Genomic DNA, 23,276 nt, shown 5'->3' with positions numbered 1-23,276 from the left:
TTGGCATCTGATTCAAAATGCAGATTTTTTTGGAAAAAAATATTAAAAATTTAGTGATTTTTAAAGTTGAGTTTTGGGGCTTGTTCAGTAAACAATCTGCCTGCCAATGCAGGAGATGTGAGTTTGATCCCTGATCCGAGAAGATCCCTCATGACACAGAACATCTAAGCCTGCGGGCCACAACTATTGAACCTGTGCTCTGGAGCCTGAGAGCCACCACCCCTGAAGCCCACGTACCCTAGAACCCGTGCTCCGCAATAGGAGAAGCCACTGCAATGAGAAACCCTCACAACGCAACTAGAGAGTGGGCCCCTGCCTGCAGCAACTAGAGAGAAGCCTGAGAACAGCAACAAAGACCCAGCTCAGCCAAAAATAAATAAATATTTTTTCCTTTTTTTAAAGAATCTATCTGCCATCGCAGAGTTACAGGTTCAATCCCTGGTCTGGGAAGATTACACACACGTTGGGGCAACTAAGCTCATGGGCCACAAGTACTGAGGGCTGTGCTCCCTAGAGCAACATAATGAAGAGTAGCCTCTGCTCTTCACAACTAGAGAAAAGCCCACACAGTCAGGAAGACCCAGCAGAGTCAAAAATAAATAATTAAACAAACAAATAGATACATATAATTATATATTAAAAATTAAGTTGAGCTTTTATATGGCTAAATTACTCCTTTTGTTTTCTAACTTAAAATTGATTATACATTTATATGCATATACATATAAATATACACATATATTCACACATACTCTTGAGTTGCTAGTTAGCATAATGTCATCTTTTGTAGATATTTAATTCAACATTCTGTATTTTCCTCTTTTGTAGCATGGCAGGGCGGGGCAGGGGGGCAATGATTTTTTTTTTTTTCAGGTCCCATACAATTCCACAGGTCCTTGCTCACGTATGGCCCTAAGCACTGTGGCTGCATGCTTATTAGATTAATGGGATTTGAGCAGAGATGTGACAAAATCTGCTTTATATTCTAAAAAGATCACTTTGACAGCAGTGCAGGGGATGGGCTGGGGGCTGGCGTGGGAGCAGGAATGGCCACTCGGAGATGACGAGGTGCCTCCCATGGCAACTTAGGCAAGAGAAGATGCTGATGGTGTTAATGGAGGAAGCCTCCTAACCTCAGAGAGCGGTGTGTGGCAGAACTGTCAGGACCTCATGATAAATCTTTTATGAAGAGTGAGAGAGAGACAGAGACAGGGATGACTCCCTGAATTTCAAACTAAGAAATCTAACTGGAAAATGGCTTATTCATAAAAGAGACACTAAAGGAGTCATTAGTTCTTGGGGACGAGATGTTCCTTTACTTTTGGGCATGTTGATATTGGGTGACTAGTATCTGGGTGGAAGTATCATAAAGGCAGCTAAACAATCTGTTCTGGCTCACAGAAGAGAAGTGGGAACTGGAAATGTGGGTTCGGGAGTCATCAGCAGGCAGAAGGGGATGGAAATGAGGGGCTCTCTTTGCTTCTCTCCGTCTTCACTGCAGAACTGAAAGGGGGCACTATTTTTAAGAAGTCAGTTACCCACAAAGAGGAAAGACAACCTTGCTAAGGGCAGCAAGGACTTTCAATATTTATGGTTAGAGACAGAGCTGTTGGCAAGGGAGACTAGGAAGGAGAGTCTTCTCTTCTGAAGAAGGAGAGAAACTCCAGAGAAAATGTCTTCCTGGAGGCCACTGCTGTGAGAAGTACCTGCACCCAATGCCGCTGAGACGTCAACTAAGACACACACCTTTCTAAGGAAAATAGAAACTGGTGACTTCAGGAAAAGTACATTCGGAAGGGTTGTGGGAAGCAAGATTACTGAGTGTGGTAGACAAAAGAACAGCTCTCCGAAAAGTTCATATTCTAGAACCTGGGAAGATATTATGCATGCACAAAAGGACTTTGCAGATGTGATTAAGGTAAGGATCTCAAGATGAGGAGGTTATCTGGATTACCTGGGTGAGTTGCATGTAATGACAAGGGCCCTTATAAGTGAAAGAGGGAGTCAGGATGGTCAGAGTCAGAGACAGCTTTAAAGATGCTAAGCTGCTGGCTTTGAAGATGGAGGGGACCATGAGCCAAGAAATGTGGAAACTTCCAAAAGCCTCAAGAGGGAAGGGCAACAGATTCTCCCCCACAATCTCCAGAAAGAACACAATCTTGATAACACCTGATATTGGCCTGCTGCTGCTGCTGCTGCTAAGTCACTTCAGTCGTGTCCGACTCTGTGCGACCCCAGAGACGGCAGCCCACCAGGCTCCCCCGTCCCCGGGATTCTCCAGGCAAGAGCACTGGAGTGGGTTGCCATTTCCTTCTCCAGTGCATGAAAGTGAAAAGTGAAAGTGAAGTTGCTCAGTTGTGTCCGACTCTTCACGACCCCATGGACTGTAGCCTACCAGGCTCCTCTGTCCATGGGATTCTCCAGGCAAGAGTACTGGAGTGGGGTGCCATTGCCTTCTCCTGATTTTGGCCTAGTGAGACCCATTTCAGAGTTCTGACGTCAAGAACTGTAAGAAAATAAGTGTGTGTTGTTACTTGGTTTAAACCACTAACTTTGTGATAATTTGTTACAGCAGCTTTAAGAAACGGATACACTGAGGGTCAAAGAAATAACTGAGGGAATTTAAGGAGGAGCTGTATATAATATAGGGCTTCCCTGGTGGCTCAGACTGTAAAGACTCTGCCTGCAGTTCAGGAGACTGGGGTTTGATCCCTGGGTGGGGAAGATCCCCTGGAAAACGGAATGGCTACCCACTCTAGTATTCTGGCCTGGAGAATTCCATAGACAGAGGAGTCTGGCAGGCTACAGTCCATGGAGTTGCAAAGAGGAGGACACAGTATATGATATAATGGAAGAAGTCCTTGCTTAAGGTGAGAGAAGTTACTAGCCATAAGGTGAGAGAGACTTTAGTTCCGAGCACCAAAGGAATGATGCTTTCGAATTGTGGTGCTGGAGAAGACTCTTGAGAGTCCCTTGGACTGCAAGGAGATTAAACCAGTCAATCCTAAAGGAAATCAACCCTGAATATTCATTGGAAGGACAGATGCTGAAGCTGAAGCTCTGATACTTTGACCACTTGATTAGAAGAAACAACTGGAAAAGACCCTGATGCTGGGAAAGACTGAAGGCAAAAGGAGGAAAGGGTGGCAGAGAATGAAATGGTTAGATAGCATCACCAACTCAATGAATACGAGTTTGGGTAAACTTTGGAAGACAGTGGAAGACAGGGAAGCCTGGCATCTGCAGTCCATGGGGTTGCAAAGAGCTGGACGTGACTTAGCGACTGAACAACAACAGAAGTAGAATTGCAGGTGGGCTGTACATAATCATAATTTGAAGAAATTGTGAAAGACAGCCCTCTAGAATGGTTTCACCAGTCTAATATCCTACCATTGCCCCAGAATTTAAGTTCCATGAGAGCAGGGCTTGTATTTACCTTGCTCCACGGTGGGTGTTCACTGTCCAAGTACAAGAAAGGAGGTGAAGAGAGGGCTTCCTCCAGAAGGGGGCTTCATCTGGCCATTTTAGGGTACCATTTTGGGGAGAAGTACCAAGAGTGTGAAATAACGGACTGCACACTAAACTGAGTAAGAAGCAGGGTAAAGACAGGGCGAAAGGAAATTGAGAGTCAGAGAACTAGAGGTCACTTTAAGGTTAAATGCACATGAAGAGAAAATAACTGAGCAAATAAGCTTGAAGGGTGGAAAGTTGGGGTCACAAGTATAAGGGCTTATCTCAGCCCGGGTTCTCTAGGAAACAGCCTGAGGTGATGCTCATGTGCTAATTCGTAATAATGGGGTGTAATCCTAAGGGCACAGAAGTGAGAAAGAGAAATCAGGGAGAGAAGGAGAAAAAGCAGATTTAAGGTGATATATTACCAGTCTGTCCACAGCCTCTCTAGAAAACGAAGCTGGTTGCTGAGTCATGCTTGGGAAGCCAGAAGTACAGAACCACAGCATCTCTGAACAGCTCCTGGGTGGGCAGGAAGGGTCAGCAATTACCTGCGGGCTTCTTCCTGGCTCCTGTCTCTCTGGTCAGAATCGGCTCCATGGGACATTCATCCTAGGGTGTGTTTGGGGCCCCTCCAGGCAGCTGCCAGGGCAGCCAGAACTTCTGCGGGTCCAGTTGTTAGGGGAAGCACACTGAGGGAAACCGCCCACCCTGGCCAGGCACCACACTAACCATTCGCATGAGTTATTTTATGACAGGAGATCCTGATAAGGAACACGAAACTAATAAACCACCCCTTAACTGGAAGACTTCAGAAAAGGTCAAAAGGAGATGCCAGGTGTCTGACCACCTCCCAGAATCCTTCTCACTGGCATCCATCTTGGCTGAGCACAGGGAAGGACCCTGAATCAGAATGACTGGACGAAGACAACCTGGAAATTAATCCTATCACCATTAAACCTGAGACTTCAAGCCGTGTGGCAGAGCAGTTCTCCTGGGTTCCCCTACCCTCCTGTTCTCCACCCAGCGCCCCTTCCCAATAAAGTCTCTTGCTTTGTCTGCATGTGTGTCTCTTCGGACAATTCGTTCCTGAGTGTTAGACAAAAGCCCACTTTAGAGCCCTGGAAGGGGTTCCTCTGCCTGCAATACAGTCAGCTCAGACCTGGGAGCTGGAGCCACCGAGGCACCCTGAGGTGGGTGTTAGGGTGGCCATGCTGGTCTGGTCTTCCCTCCAGAGGAGGCTGAGGTCCACGGCAGTGTTCACCTGGGCCTTATAACCAGAGGAATGGCATGAGACACTGCTGAAGCCACTGTGTCTGAGAAGACAGGCGAAGAGCTAAAGCCTTGGGGGCAGAGAGGGCCCAGCTAATCTGAGGTGCATATGGTACCTCCATGATTTTATAGGAGATTCCAGGTCTAATTGTGGCAGTGAATGCCTGAAGTTGAGTGGACACAAAGGTTATTAGAGGAAAAAAAGTGATGGATAAATATTCCCCATGGATTTTGACATAGCACAGGACGTGGGATGCCAAACAGTGTGAGCCTGGTGCCTAGTTAGTGCACTGGCTACATCCATAACTAGAAAAAAAAAAAAATCACTACTGAGGAGCGTCAGTGCACGTGGGACTGAAACTCAGAACATGCAGATAAAAACAGAACATTGAATGCATTCATATGTTGGTCTTTTGTAGTAAAATTCATCATTGCTGCTGCTGCTAAGTCGCTTCAGTCATGTCCAACTCTGTGCGACCCCATAGACAGAAGCCCACCAGGCTCCCCCATCCCTGGGATTCTCCAGGCAAGAACACTGGAGTGGGCTGCCATTTCCTTCTCCAATGCATGAAAGTGAAAAGTGAAAGTGAAGTCGCTCAGTCGTGTCCGACTCTTAGCGACCCCATGGACTACAGCCTACCAGGCTCCTCTGCCCATGGGATTTTCCAGGCAAGAGTACTGGAGTGGGGTGCCATTGCCTTCTCTGAAATCATTACCTGTTTGTTAATTATGTAGGTCATTGATTTCTAAATTGTGCTATTTTTACAAACAACTATCTTTATTCCGGAAGGAAAATCAAGAACACATTTCAGATTCTTCCTATAGAATTTCAGAACCTCAAGTACAATTCTGCTAGGTAATAAGTCATAACGCTCTCTGTCCCTAGGATTTGGACTTTCAGCGAGTGCTGTGAGAGACTCAGCAGAGACAATCAGATGTGAACCATGCCCTCCAGGTGTTTACAGTCAAGTAGGAGAGATAAGAAACGCAGATAGACAACTGCAACCGAAAGCAGAAAGAGATACTTTGGCCACCTGATGTGAAGAGCCAACTCACTGGAAAAGACCCTGGGAAAGATTGAAGGTAGGAAGAGAAGCGGGTGTGAGAGGAAGAGAGGGCTGTATGGCATCACTGACTCAATGGGCATGGGTTTGAGCAAACTCTGGGAGATAGTGAAGGACAGGGAAGCCTGGTGTGCTACAGTCCACAGGGTCACAAAGCATCGGACACGACTGAAAGACTGAACGACAACAAGAAAGGGATAAGTAGCCCTAGAAGGGCTGAGATAAAGTGCAGTTCTGAAGAAAGGGAATACCCTGAGAAGTGATCACTGAAGCTACGAGAAGAGAGAGAAGAAAGAAGGAAGGGATGGAGGGATCGAGGGAAGAAAGGAAGGAAGAAGAGGCTAAGGACAGAATCCGGGGAAAGCCCAGGATGAGTGGGACTAGGTAAAGGAGGAAGGGCTTTCAAGGAGGGCATGAGCAAGAGACTGGTCAGTTCAGTTCAAACAGGGGAACATGTGTAGGCTCTGGCTACTGCCTGGAGGGGCCTGGAAACTGCCCTAATGCATGTGAGTCAATAGGCACGAGGCTCATCCGCCTCCCCACTGGCAATCAGCAGGGAGGCATCTGGCCAATTTGAAGCCATGGTCCTCTTGCAGAGGTGCACCAGGCCTGACTGTGTGATGTGAGTAATAGGTTCCCACAGGGTTCTTTCTCAAGTCTGTGTGTGTGTGTTAGTTGCTCAGTCGTGCCCGGCTCTTTGCAACCCCATGGACTGCAACTCACCAGTCTCCTCCATCCATGGGATTTTCCAGGCAAGGATACTGGAGTGGGTTGCCATTTCCTTCTCCAACTAGTTTTTGTGTTTTATTTTATTTTTTGTTGTTTTTTTAATAAAGATTTATTTATTTACTGGCTGTGGTGGCTCTTTGTGGCTGCTCAGGCTTTCGCTAGTTGCAGACGGTGGGGACTACTCTTTGCTGCAGTGCTCGGGCTTCTCATTGCGGTGGCTTCTCTCGTTGCAGACCATGGGCTCTAGAGCTTCGCCTGAGTAGTTGCAGCTCCAGGGCTCTGGAGCGCAAGCTCAGTAGTTGTGGTGCATGGGGTTAGTTGTTCCATGGCATGTGGGATCTTCCCAGACCAGGGATCAAACCAGTGACTCTTGCATTGCAAGGCAAATTCTTAACCACTGGACCACCAGGGAAGACTTTTGTTTGTTTTTTAAGAAAATTGAGATAGTAGATTAAAGAATAGAATTTGCAAGGTGGGGTGGGGGGTGGTGTTGCTTTTTTGCTTTATGAAAAGACTTGAGCTATGTATATCCCAAAGATACAAGAGTTAACATAGAAAGTCCCTGCTCTGATGTCCAAGAAAGGAGAGAGACAAGCAGACAAGTCTTTACGACTTGGGGCAACACACTGCTGTGGTCATATACCTACTATTCTGCAGAATTAGAGCAAATTCTCAGACGGAAGGGCTTCCCTGGTGACTCAGCTGGTAAAGAATCTGCCTGCAATGCAGGAGGCCTGGGTTCGATCCCTAGGTTGGGAAGATGCCCTGGAGAAGAAATACTGGAGTGGGTAGCCACTCCAGTATTCTGGCCTGAAGAATTCCACGGACTGTATCATTCACGGGGTCGTGTCCATCCATGGGATGCAACTGAGTGACTTTCACTTTCACTCGGAAGGAATAAACAGCTTTGAGGTGAAGAAAGGGATTGTGAGCTGCAGGGAGGTTTGCAGAAACACGATGTTGGAATCAACTGGCCCCGTTTCGTAAACGTATCAAGGATGCTGGCCCCTGGAGAGCAAGAATGTCAATGGCAAATAATAGTATTTTTCTTGGGTTACGCTTTGGCAATGCTGCAGTGAAAGAAGGGCACAGTGACCTAAGGTTCTGGCTTCTGTAACTGAAATGATTGCTCACGAGGTCGGTGTGGTGAGACATGCAATCATGCAGATGATTGAAAGAAGATGGAAGGGAGCAGAACTAAAGAGGGAGAAATGAGCGGGAACCAAGATGGTGGCTGTACTCCCCTCATGTCCTCAGAAGGGCTTCATCTGGTGGCACATAGGAGAGAGCTCAGCTTGCACCGAGGGATGCTCTGAATTGAGCTCAAATGTTGTGATCTGATGGGGTGGTCAAGTGCCAGGGCAACTACAGAGTCTCCAGTGAGGATATTTATCCCAAGAGAATAGGCCACTGGCTAGATGAATCTGTGTGCAGAGCCTTGGGAGTCTGAGTTCAGGAGAAGTAACCTGTTCCCAGCTCAGTCCCCTGGATGCAAGTCCATGCAAGAAAAAGAAAGTAGGAGAAACTGATTTTTCTAAAACACAGAAGCTGGTAAAGAGCTTCTCTGCATGTAACACAAAGATGGGCATTTTACCCTACCACATATCAAGCCAGCTCCAAGCTTTGACACCCTAGCACTCTGGTGACAGAGCTTGGCATGGACCATGACAGCCCACGGAGCAGAGGTACACTCAGGACTGGAGGGTTTATTCGTGAACACGTGTTCTATACTAAGCAGTGGACCCAGAGGAAACTTGCCAGAGGCAATCTGGAGCGGGTGCTGCTCCTCAGTCAATGGCAGGGTAAAGGCAAGTGGATTCTGGCATTTCATTGTCTCCATAGAGGCAGAAATCAAGATTTTAGGCTCTGGAAAAGGCAAGTGGATTCTGGCATCTCATTGTCTCCATAACAGCAGAAATCAAGATTTTAGGCTCTTGAATCAGATCAGTTGGCTCTGAGATGTCTGAATTCTGTAAACTTGATCATGTTATTTAGCTGTTTGAGCTGGCTTCCACAGGGACACTTAATTTTTAGGGTTCACGTAGCAAATGAGAAATTGCATGTATACCTGTAACACGTGGCACAGTCAGACTGCACACAGGATTTCGGTCTGCCTGAAGTTGTGTCCTCCTCACTCCTGGCTGACGCTTACTCATCTTCAGTTTTAAATGTCTCCTTTTTTTTTTCCTGAGACATCATCCCTGAGCTCCTGTAGCCGACTCTAGATTGGCTCCCCAACATCCATTGCCACCTTCTCCTTTTTATTTAGGTATCCTCAAAGAAGGCAGTCCTGAAAAGTTCAAGGGCACATCCTGAAGAGCCTCAACCAATCACAGTAATGCCCCCTCCACCCCCGGCCCCCTTCCCAGCATTCACACGTGGGTATGTGATTTAGTTTGGACTGATGACGAGTGAGAAGTCGGTTAGAAGCTTCTGAGGAAGATTTTCCCACTCTTGAAAAAATAATACTGTTACCATGGGGTACTGTGAGGACTGTCTGTCTTAGCAAGAGCTGTTCCGCCTTCCTGGGGCCATAGGTAGCGCAGCCCCAAGTACCAGGCTGCCAAGTTGGCGGTGGCAGCGGGCAATAAGCCAATAGGGCCTGGGGCCTTCCTGACAGCACTGAGCTGAACTCACCACAGAGCCTCTTGACCTTGGGACTTCTTGCCATGTGAAACAAATTTCCTTATCATTGAAGACCTTTTAAATTGGTTTAATTATTCATTGTAGCCTCCCACGTCTAACTTATGACCTCATCATTTTTACTCTCATATTTTCCTACCTAGCATGTATCACATATGTATCTAATCCAATGTTTATTTGTTTGACGTCTGGTTCCCTTTCTGGATTTTCAAGTGCTGAGATTGCGTGATGACTTTGTTCATCACTGAATTCTCAGATTTTTGCACTGGACTGGAGTCATAGAAACTGCTCAAGCACATGTGGGGGAAGAATGAATAAAGAGCTCAAACATGGTTCCTTTTCTCTTCCTCTTTCTCACCCTCCGCCTTGTTCTTTACAATTCAGCATTGTTGACAGAGCCCAGGCTCACCAGGAAGGAACCTAAGCTCTCCCTCAGACTCAGGCCCTGGGCAGCAGCCTGCACTCCATCAGAACTTTTCAAGTTTTATCTCAAGGAACAGTAATAAAATACATATTACAGGGCTGAACCAGTACACACACACATTTACATATCTAACTAAAGCTAAAGGTTTATAGAGCACATTTACTCGTACTATCTATAATGTCCCTGATATTTTTATCCTATTCTAGTTCATTAAGAAAATGCAAGTTCTGGCCCCAAACACCAATTTTTAGACCCATTAACTAGCTACACAGCGCACCCCCCCTCCAACCTCCCCCAAGAACTAAATTAAATGCAAAGACTTTGAAAATCTCTGATTTTCTCTTTTTTTGTTTAACTGTTCATAAAAATCCAGGCCATTGACTTAAATGGCCATTATTACAGTGACTTAATTCATTATTTTCTTTTTTCCTGTGGAATTCTTTTCCATGCCCGTGTCCTCCAGTTGGGCTATTTCGAGGACCTACGTGAAATGGAAAGACTCTGGCATATGTTCCTGAGAAACTACTCTGTACTTTGGCTGATTTTTTTTTTTTTTTTTTTCCCAGTTAGCGGCACATAACACACACACAAAACCCAGGACTACATCTTCCCTTCTTTGAAATGTAATGGCCCTATTAAACATATTTTATGTGGGCCCAATTTCTCTATAAGTTTATGTATGTCCTAGTGCAGACCGGGGTTCCATGAGTCCCACTGCCCCCACTGTGGTTTAAAACCCAAGGGAGCTGGGTTCCAACATTCTCAAGAGGCGCAGTGAATAGACCCTCACTGTACTTCCCTTCCCTGCGCAAAGAAACTGCCCTTGTCTTCCGCAGATTTCACCAGTGAAATTCCTCTGGAGGCAGGAGCAAAGGGCACAGGCTACACGGAGATCTCACAACTCCAGGGCACAGCAAATAATGCGGTGGGGGTTATATATATATATTTAGAAAACCATAATGTGAGCCTCAGGGGGAAAAACAAACAAACAAAACAAAACATGTAATCAAAAGGCGACGGGGAGAGCATTACCAGCTTGGGTGATCAAGAGAGCTCCCTGCCAGGAGACCTACAGATTCCGAAGGTCCCTGGAAACTCGGTGCAAACCGCTGCCCCTTCCTCGCATCATGTGAACGGGCAAACTACAGGCAAGTTATATGGCTCCAGAGTCCGGAAAAGAGCGCGTGGCCAGTCTGCTCCCGGGTCACATGTCTTCTAGAAGGGCACTCGTGTGACAGCGGAGAAGAGCACGTCCAGGGTACGTGCGCCTGTTTGTGCTCTGGGAGCAAAGGCGAGGTGGGAGACAGCTTGCAGAGAAAACAGACCTGGGGTTGGGGCTGAGGGGGCTGGTATGGGGCTGGGGGTGGGGAGGAGAGAGGGAGGAGAAGGAAAAGATGAACACCTCCCTGAACTTTCCTCTCCCCTCGTCCCACACACTTGAAATAGAAATAATAATAACAACATGAATTTTTTTTTTTTTTTTTTTGCTTACATCCGCGATGTTATCTCCCTCCTTAAGTTGCCCCACTCTGGAGGGGATGGGTATAAAGTGCAGGCTGCAGCTGTCGCTGCTGGCGTGTCTCGAGAGTAAAGGTTGGGGCCGGTGCGGGTGCGCGCGCGGGTGACCCCACCTCCAGGGAAGCCGGCTCCCTGCTCTTGCCCGCCACCGCCCCGACTGACCCCCACCCCCTCCTTCTCCTCCTCTCCTCCCTCCTTCCCTCCCTCTCTCTCCCTCCCCGCGCGTCTCCTCTGCACCGGCCCCCGCGGTGGAGCCAGGCGGCAGCACCCGAGACGCCGCAGCTCCAGCCCGCAGAGCGCTCGCTGGCCACCCGGCTCCCACGTAGCCCGAGTGGCGGCGCCGGCAGCCCCGGGCCCGCGCCCCGCGCCCCGCGCCCGGCCGGGGCTGGCTACACTGACCCGCGCCCGGCTGGGGCGCCGCGGGCGGCTGGGGAGGCAGGGCGGCGAGGGAGCGGACGCCGAGACGCAGGGGCGGCGGCGGCGCCGAGGGGACCAGCTGCGCACCTGGAAAGTTACCCGGCTGTTTGGTGAGGCTGGCGGGCGGGGGGCTCGGGCCGCCGGGGGGCGCCGGGGGGGCAAGGGTCCGGGTGCGCGCGGGTGCCGGCTGGGCGCGCGGTGCGCCTGGGTTCCACACCCAGCGCTCCCGCGCCTGGGCTGCTGGCGTGTGGACGTGTGCACGCGGTGCGTTGGCTCCGGGGTGGCAGCCGGCCGCGAGCTCCCGGAGGCAGAGGAAGGCTACTGGATTTCCAGAAGCTCGACTGGGGAAGGGAGGGGCGCGCTCAGCCCGGGTCGGGAGTCTTCGGGTTCTCACGCATTTAGCCCGGGGCGGCCGGCGAGACTGCTGCTCGAGGCTGGGGGCTTGGCGAGGCCGTCAGGGCGGGCGCTCCCGGCTCCGCTTCTCCAAGCTCCGGGGAGCGGCTGGGAGGCGAGGACTTGGGCGAGGACTTGTAAACTTGTGTGGGTGTCCTGTGTCACTCTCGGCACCTTGAGGCTCTTTCACATTTTTTTTTTCGCTGTGTTTTTCCTGGTGAAGAATCAATAGCGAACAAAAACGAATCTGTCACTTTGGAGATGAGAGAAAAAGCAAGGGGCTCAAGTTTGAGAAGAACTAGGGTACAGATGCATAGCAGTTGACCCTGGCTGAAAATACAAAGAAACCACGCAGGCAGAATGAACAGGTAGAAAGGATGACGCTCTGTTCATCTGGTCGCCTAAGTTCCCAGGGGCCTCTTTATGAAGGAAGCCAGCGGCAGACACCTACCTGCCTGCGCTCCCCTTCCCCCAACGGTTCCTCAGAAATTGTCTCTTTTCTTTGCAAGTTTCTATTTAACTCTTGGAGAAGGCGAGCATCCCACATAACGTACAGCGGCTGTTGTCAGTACTACTGCTTAGCTTTTACACAGGAGGGTAGAAGATCATATGGTAGAGAATTCTCTTTGTAGAATTCTTCCTTCCCCATTGGAACATTGCGCAACTAAAGTAAAGGACATAAAAAGATGGTACAGAGAGATCTTTCTCTTTTACCTGAAATGCTGCATTTCACTCCTCTGAAATCCTTACAAGTGAGGGCTAATCCACCTCCCAGTGCAGGCGTATGTTGCCTGGATGCTGCCCAAGTCTTTTGATCCCATATTGTCTTGCTCCCTCTAGGCTATTTTCCCTATCAATTATCTCCTCATCTCTTCTGTTTTCATTTTCTCTGTATTCACTGGTTCATTATTTTGGTCTTACAGGTACTCTCAAGTTTTCACTTTTCTAAAAATCCTCTGCATGAACCATGGTACCATTTTGAAGTCCCTACTCTCAGCTCTTTCCAGGGTTCTTGGTAATCTGGTTTCTATCCCAGGTCTTCTGTGAAAGACTAAATTCAGTATATTTTCTTCTGATCTCATTTGCTGTGATAGGTCTGTGGGTTGTCAACTGCAGCCTGTTCACCTCTTGGAAATCTTCTCATTATGGCTTTATCTTATCTTTCTGGATTTCTTATTGTACAACTGTTCCTTCTCTGTCTTTATTTGCATCTCCTTCTCCTCTTCTATAAATATTATTCATAAGAACCATCTAAATGTACATACATAACAACAGAGGCATTTTCCCCCTTTTCCCTTAGTGATCTCATTTGTTAATACTCGTGGGACTTCAGTTCTTCTACCAAGTATTCTTTTGCCTTGATCTTTCTTCTTTTCTGCCCTCTGCTAGACATTTCCACCTTGATGACCCACAGGCACTTCAACAAACTCAACAAATGTATGTATGGACTCATCTCCTTCCCCTTATAGCATGCTTATTCTCTTGACTGTGGTCAGTGTCACAGTGCCTAGCCCATAGATGGTGCTCTACTCGTTTTTAATGAATGAGTTCATAGTACTGCCTTCCTTCCAGCCTGCCAACATCAAAACATTGGAATCTTTTTTTGACTCCCGTCTTGTGTGCACCCACTTAATTACTACATGCTTCCCTAGTGGCTCAGACAGTAAAGAATCTGCTTGCAATGTAGGGGACCTGGATTCGATCCCTGGGTTGGGAAGACCCCCTGGAGAAAGGAATGGCTACCTACTCCGGGTTTCTTGCCTGGAGAATCCCATGGACAGAGAAGCCTGGTGGGCTGCCGTCCATGGGTCCCAAGGAGTTGGACATGACTGAGCAACCAATACTTTATACTGCTTTTATTTTAGAAATTCTGTCCCTGCAGTATTACTCCGACCATCTTTTACAGTTAATCCCTCTGCATCCTCTCCCTAACACAATAGTTTCTTCTTACCATGTCTAGTTTTCCTCTTACTCCATATAGACCTAAACATTCTTCCTCTTTTCATTGCCTATCTCTTCGGCACCTTTATCTACTTCAGCTTCAGCCTTTACTTATGATTGCTAAGTATTTTCAGCTCCCCTTTTTGAGTTGCTAGTTCCTCACTTCATACCACCTACTGAACTTCTTGACCTTAAAGTTTCCACAGGTTCCACAAACTGTCCAAAATCACATTCACTGTCATGTCCCTCAAATCTGCCCCTCATTTTGGTTAATAACCAAAATACCCAGTTGCTGCAATGGAAACTTCTAAATCTTTCTTCTTCTTCTTGTGCGTGTATAGTAAGTCGCTTCAGTTGTGTCTGCCTTTTTGCAACCCTATGGATTGTAGCCCTCCATGGTCCTCTGTCCATGGGATTCTCCAGGCAAGAAATACTGGAGTGGGTTTGCCATGCCCTCCTCCAGGGGATCTTTCCTACCTGGGGATCGAACCTGTGTCTCTTATGTCTCCTGCATTGGCAGGCAGGTTCTTTACCACTAGTACCACCTAGGATGGAGAAGGCAATGGCAACCCACTCCAGTACTCTTGCCTGGAAAATCCCATGGACGGAGGAGCCTGGTAGGCTTCAGTCCATGGGGTCTCGAAGAGTCAGACACGACTGAGCAACTTCACTTTTACTTTTCACTTTCATGCATTGGAGAAGGAAATGGCAACCCACTCCAGTGTTCTTGCCTGGAGAATCCCAGGGACAGCAGAGCCTGGTGGGCTGCCATCTGTGGGGTTGCACAGAGTCGGACATGACTGAAGTGACTTAGCAGCAACCACCTAGGAAGCCCATTGTTCTTATCATTGCTCAAATTCCATCAGCTACCATCTCTGGATCTACACCTGTAAAATTGCATTTCTGTGTATTTACCTACTTACCTGAGACTGTGGCACCCCGAAAATAGCTGAATGGAATGCCACAACATATGGGATATATCGTGTTTATACAATTCACTGTAAACATTCTGAGGGGTGTTTACATGGTGAGTGAGGTGGTTTGGGGCACTGCAAGATATAGCCTCAGGAGTAGCTGAAACTTTGGCACAATAAGAAGCTCATATGACTGCCTGACAAGAGAAAGTAACGCCCCAGTTTAAGATGCCATGGCCAAAGAAAACAAGCAGTAGATTCAAAACTGAGCCCAAGCTTAATAGTCACAAGGTCAGGTGCTTTTAATTGTGTAACTGATATGAAATTGAGCTGTTTCTCACAAGGGTAGCTCTTTGTGTTTGCTTCCGGCAGGAGCAGCAGGGTTTATATACTCACTGATGTTTAATTATTTTCTAAAAGACATTTGGTGAGACAAGTTGAGAGGAACACCGGATGCATTGGTTTCATATCTACTTAAAAAACTATCTGGAGAAGCCTGCATAATTCATGTGACTTCAGGCTAACCTGCCCATTTCATGAAAAAGAACCTTTTCTACTTTTCATGATTTATTGAAAGGAAGGCAATTGCAGAGTTTTTGCCTTTAGCCATATCTTTGGCTGAATACTCTATGATAGTGTTTTTCTCTATTGGCTACCATGGAAATGGTCCATTTTTTCTTGAGTTCAAGATATTAGGATAGAGTTGACATTCTTTCTGATATTTTGTCATCCCCTTTTTCTTGGATTGATGCAGTAGCCTGATTTTGCCTTTTTTCCTCTAAGCTCTTTTCACTCTGTTTCATATTAATTGCCAGAAAATCTATTTATTTTTCTAAAGAACAAACCTGACCATATTACTTGAAAAAAGCTGCTGCTGCTACTGCTGCTAAGTTGCTTCAGTCATGTCCGACTCTGTGTGACCCCATGGACTGCAGCCTACCAGGCTTCTCCGTCCATGGGATTCTCCAGGCAAAAACACTGGAGTGGGTTGCCATTTCCTTCTCTAGACCTACATTAAAATCCAGATACCATAAATGGCATATGACAATTTTCAGTATTTTATTCTGGTTTCTTACTTTTTCAACATTACTTCTCATCACTCTCCTTCACCATCATACATTTCAGCCTGGTCCCTGAATGTGCCACCAACTTCCTTGCATTCACTCCTAGTACATGTTTTGTTTTTTAATTAATAGAATTTCTTTTTTTTTAGAGCAGTTTTAGGTTTACAGAAAAATAAGGTAAAAAACATGGAGAGGTTCCATAGTCTTCCCTCCCCTTCCCTATTCTTAACATCTTGGATCAGTGTGATAAATTTTTTTTCTTTTTACAACTGATGAGCAAATATGGAAAATTATTAACTGAAGTCCATAGTTTACATTAGAGTTTGCTCTTTTTGTTGTTCAGTTCTGTAGGCTTGGACAAATATATAATGACATGTATCCACCATAACAGTATTATACAGAATAGTTGTGCCCAATAATTCCCCTGGACTCCATCTATTCATTTCTGTCTTCCTCTCTCCAGTCTCCTGGAAACCACTTCTTTTTACTGTCTCCAGATTTCATCTTTTCCTAGAACGTCATATAAGAGTTAACATACAGGTTTTACAAATTGACTTCTTTCACTTTGCAATCTGCCTTTAAAATTCCTCCATGACTTTTCAGGGCTTGATAGTTATTACTTTTCACCTCGGAATAATAGTCTGTGGTCTGTACACATCACAGTTTGTTCATCCATCCACTGAAGGACTTTTAATCGCTTGCAAGCTTTGACAACCATGAGTAAAACCGCTGTAAACATCTGTGTACTCATCATAAATTGTGCTTTTGGTGTTTTATCTCAAAAGTCATCACTAAACTCAAGATCACTTCCATTTTTTCCTGTTGTCTACTAGGAGTTTTATAGTTTGTGTTTCACAAATTTTGAGGATTTTGATCCATTTTGAACTAATTTTTGTGGAAGATAAATCTTTTTCTAGATTCATTGTTTTGGCATATGGATTTCCAGTTGTTCCAATACAGTTTATTTAAAGAGACTATTCTTTCCCCATTGAATTATCTTTGCTCCTTTATGAAAGATCAGTTGACTAAATTTTTGTCAGTCTGTTTCTGGGCTGTCTATTCTGTACCATTGATCTATTTGTTTACGCTTTCACCAATACAGTTTCTTGATTATTGCAGCCTTATGTAAGTCTTGAAGTCTGGTAGTACCAGCTCTCTGACTTTGTTCTCCTATAATGTTTTGTTGCTTTAGTATACATTTGTTGATTGATAAGTTTTTCCACTAAAATGAGTTATTTTATTGGGTGAATAATTTTAACAGTAATAACAATAGTAATATTTAATGCTTATCAAGCACTCACTATATATCAAGCACTGTGCTAAATTCTTATCATGATTTATCTCATTTAACCCTCTAACGACTAAATGATATGCAGCATTATTTTATCTGTCCATCTGTCTATGTGTCTGTCTGTCTCTTCCGTCATTCACACTCATGCCCAATATCATGGCCAAGGGCATATGAATACTAATTGAAAGTGTTTACACTGGGACTCTGACTCAATAACATTAGTGAGCACTACACTATCTCCTGTATTTACAGATATATATATCAGAATCCAGATGGGTAGAGAGAAACATAGATACTATCTCCATCAGAGCCGAGATTTTGGTTTCAAACTACTTTAGAGCTGGAGGGAAGACAGACAACAAAGGCTAATTCCTACCACACTGGCTGTCAGGTGTTAATCTGCCTGCAGGAGCCTCCACAGTTGGTTTTCCTTTTCCTGTGTCTCTTCTAATTACCTCTGCTGCATGGCATTTCCTACATCACAATTAAATTAATGTAATAATAATTTATAACTTTATATAGTTTTCCTCTCTTTTCCTAAATGCCACTGCTCATTATATTCCTCATTCCTGTCCCTGGCTGCAGAAGAATATCTCCTTCAAAGTGAACTACGTTTTTTTGTTGTTATTGTTGTTGTTGTTGCCTTCAAAGATATTTAGATGGGCTCTTTTGGTTTAAACCTGTGTAAATAGATAGAGGCTACATGAAGGAATTGCAGAGGAGGAGTCCTTGCCATCTTAGAACCTGGGCTGGGACATTCATGAAGCTTTCTATTCTCCATCTTTTCATGGGGCTTCTCTTCACTGGGAAGGTATCCCAGGATGTTTGTTCCAGAATGACTTTTTTCCTTAATCCAGACAGAGTAAGCACACCCCTCTCTCTCATCCGAATAATTTTCATCTTTAAAACCCCCTTGTCTGGAAGACATTCAGTCTACTAGAGTTCTTTCCCATTCAGTAATGATGCCCTCTGGACATTTCCTCATACCAAGTCACCAAGTGCCTTGCTAGTCACATCCTATAAAAGCTACTTGGTGCCTACTACACACCAGATAGGGCTTCCCTCATAGCTCAGTCGGTAAAGAATCAGCCTGCAATACTGGAGATCCGGGTTCGATTCCTGGGTGAGGAAGATCCCCTGGAGAAGGAAATGGCAACCCACTCCAGTATTCTTGCCTTGAGAATCCCATGAACAGAGGAGCCTGGTGGGCTGCAGTTCATGGGGTTGTAAGAATCTGACATGACTTAGCGACTAAACCACCACACGCCAGATAATAATGCGCAGAATACCTTACAAGCATAATCTTCATAATAAATCTATAAGATGAATATATCCACTTTCTAGATTAGAAAATTGAGAAATTGAAGTAATTTATAGAAGGTTACACAGCTGGGAAAAGGCACGTTGTTTTCTTACCCTGGCTGGCTTGATTCCATTGCTTATGTTAAATCCTGATCTTTGTCTCCATGCTTATTTCTTATACTTTGAAAACAAACAAACAAACTCATAGAAAAAGAGATCAGATTTGTGGTTACCAGAGGTGGGGAGTGGGTAGGATGCAGGCAATCAAAAGGTACAGACATCCAGTTGTAAGATAATTAAGTATCAGGGGTGTCATACACAATATGATAAATATAATTAACACTGCAATATTATATACGTTATACATGCAAAGCCGTTAAGAGAAGAAATGCCAAGAGTTCTCATCACAAGGAAAATTTTTTCTATTTCTTTAATTTTGTATCTGTGTGAGATGATGGATGTTCATTAAAATTCTTGTGGTAATCATTTTCTGATATGTATAAGTCAAATCATTATGCTGTAAACCTTACATTTACACAGTGCTGTATGTCAATTGTATTTCAATAAAGCTTGGAGGAAAAAATTCCTGATCTTTATCTCCAAGGTCATTTCTTCTTACTTTAACCGCTGTTCTCTGATTATAAGAATGATCTAAGAACCTATAGTTGCTAGATAGAACAACATCCTGTGGTTCAATTGTGACTAGTAATACATATTTGAGAAATGGCTTTTCTCTCTTAATGACTGATACAGACAGGAAACAAAATGAGTCTAATTAGGTTTTATGAAGCCAGACACTCGAAGCTTTGGATTGAGAGACACCAAAATTGAAATAGGTGAACTAAGAAATCAGACTTGTATTTATTGAGTCCTTTGGTAGCTTCCTTACATATCTTAAATTAGTGACCTGGAAGATGGGTTAGTTATTTCACTTCATTTCATCCCTCTTTGGAATTCTAAACTGCTCCAAAGATTTATTCAGTTTGCAAACTGATGTCTTTAAAGCCAGAGTAGCTGGATATTTAAAATGGAAAACCAACAAGGACCTAATGTATAGCATATGGAACTCTGCTCAGTGTTATGTGGCAGTCTGGATGAGAGGGGAGTTTCGGGAGGATGGATACATGTATTAATATATGTATGGCTGAGTCCCTTTGCTGTCCACCTGAAATGATTACAACATTGTTTGTTAATCCACTACACCCCAACACAAAATAAAAAGTTTAAAAACAAGCAAACAAAACCCAGAGAATAGCTGGTGTTTGGGGAGGATTTAACCACCTGTACCTAATTGTAGTTCGAGTTTGCAAAATTATTGAATTGGTACAGAATGTTTTGACTGCCATACCTAAAGCAAAAATGATCCTAAGCCTTTTCATATTTAGAATGCTAGAACTCTTCTCTGTGTCAAATTTTACTTCAAATTCTTGGAACTGTGCCCCTGGTATAGTACATGACACTTAGTTAGGTGTTAGGAAGCAATTGTTTCTATAAATAAAGAATGAGTTGTTAGTTTAGTTTAATATTAGGTTTAAAAGTTTTTGTGCTTACTTTTGTTCTTTATAAGACAATTTCTTCCCCCCATCCATTCTTCTCCCTTTGTCCTGCCTTGGATTAGAAATGCTTGTCCATGAATCAGAAAAGCACGTCTAGAAAATATTTCACTGCTTCATGTTAAAAACTTGTGCACACATTAATTTAAGGTCCCTTTGGGGGCACCCTTCTTACGCTTGTCATTCAGAATCTCATTCAAGTTTATTTTCAAGTCCCAATCTAACGTTTTCTTAATTGCTTATTCAGGTTACCTTGGTGTCCAGGGCCACATCTTTGAATTCTAGTCTTAACCTTTTTATATATTCCTAATATATAAGAACAGTAAATGCTGCCAAGTCAACAGAAGCTTAAAGGTTAAACCTGCCACATCTCTGCAACATATTAAGGCAAGTCTCAGGAGGCTGATGTTTATTAATGCCTACTTTGAACCTGAGTTCTATGAAGAATGTCTGGGTATTGCAAGATGGCTTTTATAAGTATATTTATTTTCTGTTTCTACCATCTATCTTAGGTGATCTGCATTAGCTACTGGGATGCATCTGTTTGAAACTTAGAGGCTGTTTGCGTCTTTGTTGTCTTTGTTTTAGAGGTCACAGTGATTCTGGTAGAGCCAGTGAAATCTGTTTAAGCATTTCATTTCTCTCTGAGCTTGAAACTTGGAGAGAGAGAGTGAGGAAAGAATATGTGGGATTTATAACTTCAAAGTTCCATCATTTTCTTCATATATTAGATAATGAGCGTCATTCAAACTTAGTTTACAAGTTTCTTGAGTAATGGCTGTCAAAAATCACACACACAAAAGTACGGCATTTCAATAGCTAGCCTAAAAAGACTTAAACCTTATGATACTTAATCAAAGCAGTATTTTCCAGTCTTCAGCCTTTTGAGTTCTCTTTTTTGATTTTGCTCATATGTGTTTATTAACCACAGATGATTTCTTTTCTGTTTTCATTGAATTGACTCAGAAAAGCTAAATACCTAACTAAACCTCAAATTTTTCTGGTGCCAATTATTTATAATTTGTAATGGATGTTAAAACAAATACATATCTATTGAACCAAAAAGAAATGTTTTTGAATCAACTAAAATCTTGTCTCCCATTCCTCAATCTGCATTTTACCTCCTGAGACTTACTGGAGGAGTAACTAACTGCTTTGAGGCCTACACTGAGGATATTCTTTTCAGGAAAATAATAGAGTATTGGACCATAGGTTGTCATTTTTGGGGACAATCTTGGTTTGGGGATATAAAGTAAAGAATATCAAAGAATCCCCATCCTTGTTTTTACCTTCTGGTAACTGCCGTCCAGCAGCTTCCCAGGTGGCCTTAGTGCTAAAAACCTAATCCAGGAGATGTAAGAGACACAGGTTTGATCCCTGGGTAAGGAAGATCACCTGGAGGAGGGCATGGCAACCCACTCCAATATTCTTGCGTGGAGAATCCTATGGACAGAGGACTAAGTCCATGGGGCTGTAAAGAGTCAGACCCGACTGAAGTGACAGCATGCAGGCACTCATACACAAACTGCCATCCACATGTTTATAATGGCGAGCATTGCCAGAAAAGCCAAACTTGATGCATGAGACAGGGTGCTCAGGGCTGGTGCACTGGGATGACCCTGAGGGATGGGATGGGGAGGGAGGTGGGAGGGAGGGTCAGGATAGGGAACACATGTACACCCATGGCTGATTCATGTGAATGTATGGCAAAAACCATGACAACATTGTAAAGTAATTTGCCTCCAATTAAAATAAAAAATATATAAAATACATACATATATATATATATATATATATATAAAGAAAAGCCAAACTTAATAGGCACCTACGGCTGGAGAAAAGTGCTAATGAGGCAACCCCAGCTCTGCCTCCTCCCACCACGAGGAATGCAGATGTGTTGTTTTCTAAATCAGGGGCAGCTTTCTCAGTGGAGCTGCTCAGGGAGCTGTGAACATTGTGACATTAACAAGCCTCTGCTGCAGTAGTTGCTCCTTGGCATTCTGTCTTGGCCATGCTGACATCCGAATGGCGGTTCTGTTGTGATGCTTTTGACAGCTGTCCAGAGAGAGCAACCAAAGAGAACAGCAGGTAAGGCAGGCCGTTTGTGCAAAATGCTTAGGTGTTATGCTTTTGCCAGCAATGGGATGGGAGAGAAGGAACCCAAGCACCAGCCCCTCCTCAGGGAGGAACCAATGAAGTCAATCCATGGCTTTCCTTCTGGAAGGGTGGGGAATTTATTGCTTACCGAAGAGCCATGAGTCCTGTGTTTCCATTTATGAAACAGAGTAGAACAAGAGGAGCAGTGGGGGCCGCTGGAAAGTGAAACTCCCAGCCATGCAGTGTATGCTAAGTTGCTTCAGTCGTATCTGACTCTTTGTGACCCTATGGACCATAGCCTGCCAGGCTCCTCTGTCTCCAGACAAGAATTCTGGAGTGGGTTGCCATGCTGTCCTCCAGGAGATCTTTCCCACCCAGGGATGGAACCCTCATCTCTTATATTTCCTGCATTGGCAGGCGGGTTCTTTACCACTAGCGCCACCTGGGAAGCCGGAAACTCCACTAGGTAACCTCCGATTCTGTGCCTTCTCTCAGGTCCTTGAGCAAAATGGGAAATGGTTCGGTGAAACCCAAACACTCCAAGAATCCAGATGGGCACCCCGGGAACCTCACCGCCAGCGCCCTCCGGAGCAGGGTGACAGAGCTGGAAAGAGAGCTGAGAAGGAAGGATGCTGAGATCCAGGAGCGGGAATACCACCTGAAGGAGCTGCGGGAGCAGCTGTCCAAACAGACTGTGGCCATCGCGGAGCTCACGGAGGAGCTCCAGAACAAGTGCATCCAGCTGAACAAGCTTCAGGATGTGGTGCACCTGCAGGGAGGAAGCCTGCCCCGGGCGTCCCCGGACAAAGTGCCTCTTGAGGTTCAGCGGAAGACCTCGGGATTGGTCTCCCTCCACAGCAGGAGGGGAGCGAAGGCTGGAGTGTCCGCCGAGCCGACCACCCGAACCTATGACCTCAACAAACCCCCTGAATTTTCCTTTGAGAAAGCAAGAGTCAGAAAGGACTCCAGGTAAGACGTTCCCCCAGCTTTTTGGCTCCGATGGCATTCACATGATGAAACGTTAGAGTGCTATTTACTGAGTCTCCTCAGTGGACAAGAGTGTATGAACCTTTTCAGATTTTGGATAGAGGGGCTGAGGAAGTGGTTTGCTTTGCCACAGAGTCTCCCTTGAATTGGGACTTCTCTTGAAAGCAGAACTTGTGCTGTACCTCGACTTTGATTCGTGATTTGTATAACCGAGGAG

General features: G+C 45.0%; 1 protein-coding gene across 2 annotated transcripts in view; it reads left to right on the top strand.

Moving 5' to 3' along the window:
* The first annotated feature begins 11,155 nt into the window (after positions 1 to 11,155).
* The window catches only part of PRKG2 (protein kinase cGMP-dependent 2), a 136,439-nt gene continuing 124,318 nt past the window's right edge, over positions 11,156 to 23,276 (top strand). The window contains exons 1-2 of one of the 2 annotated variants that reach the window (XM_024993286.2): positions 11,156 to 11,627; positions 22,568 to 23,041. In XM_024993286.2, the coding sequence (XP_024849054.1) occupies positions 22,581 to 23,041 (461 nt within the window). In that variant the 5' untranslated portion in view covers positions 11,156 to 11,627; positions 22,568 to 22,580. Of the gene's footprint in view, positions 11,628 to 22,567; positions 23,042 to 23,276 lie in introns of those variants that run through there. The other variant, NM_001144099.1, reaches the window with a different exon arrangement.

The sequence above is a fragment of the Bos taurus genome, chromosome 6 (genome assembly GCF_002263795.3).
Source record: "Bos taurus isolate L1 Dominette 01449 registration number 42190680 breed Hereford chromosome 6, ARS-UCD2.0, whole genome shotgun sequence".
Classification (NCBI taxonomy): Eukaryota; Metazoa; Chordata; class Mammalia; order Artiodactyla; family Bovidae; genus Bos; species Bos taurus.
Note: the sequence above shows the minus strand (reverse complement) of the source record. Positions and strands in the feature narration are given on the sequence as shown.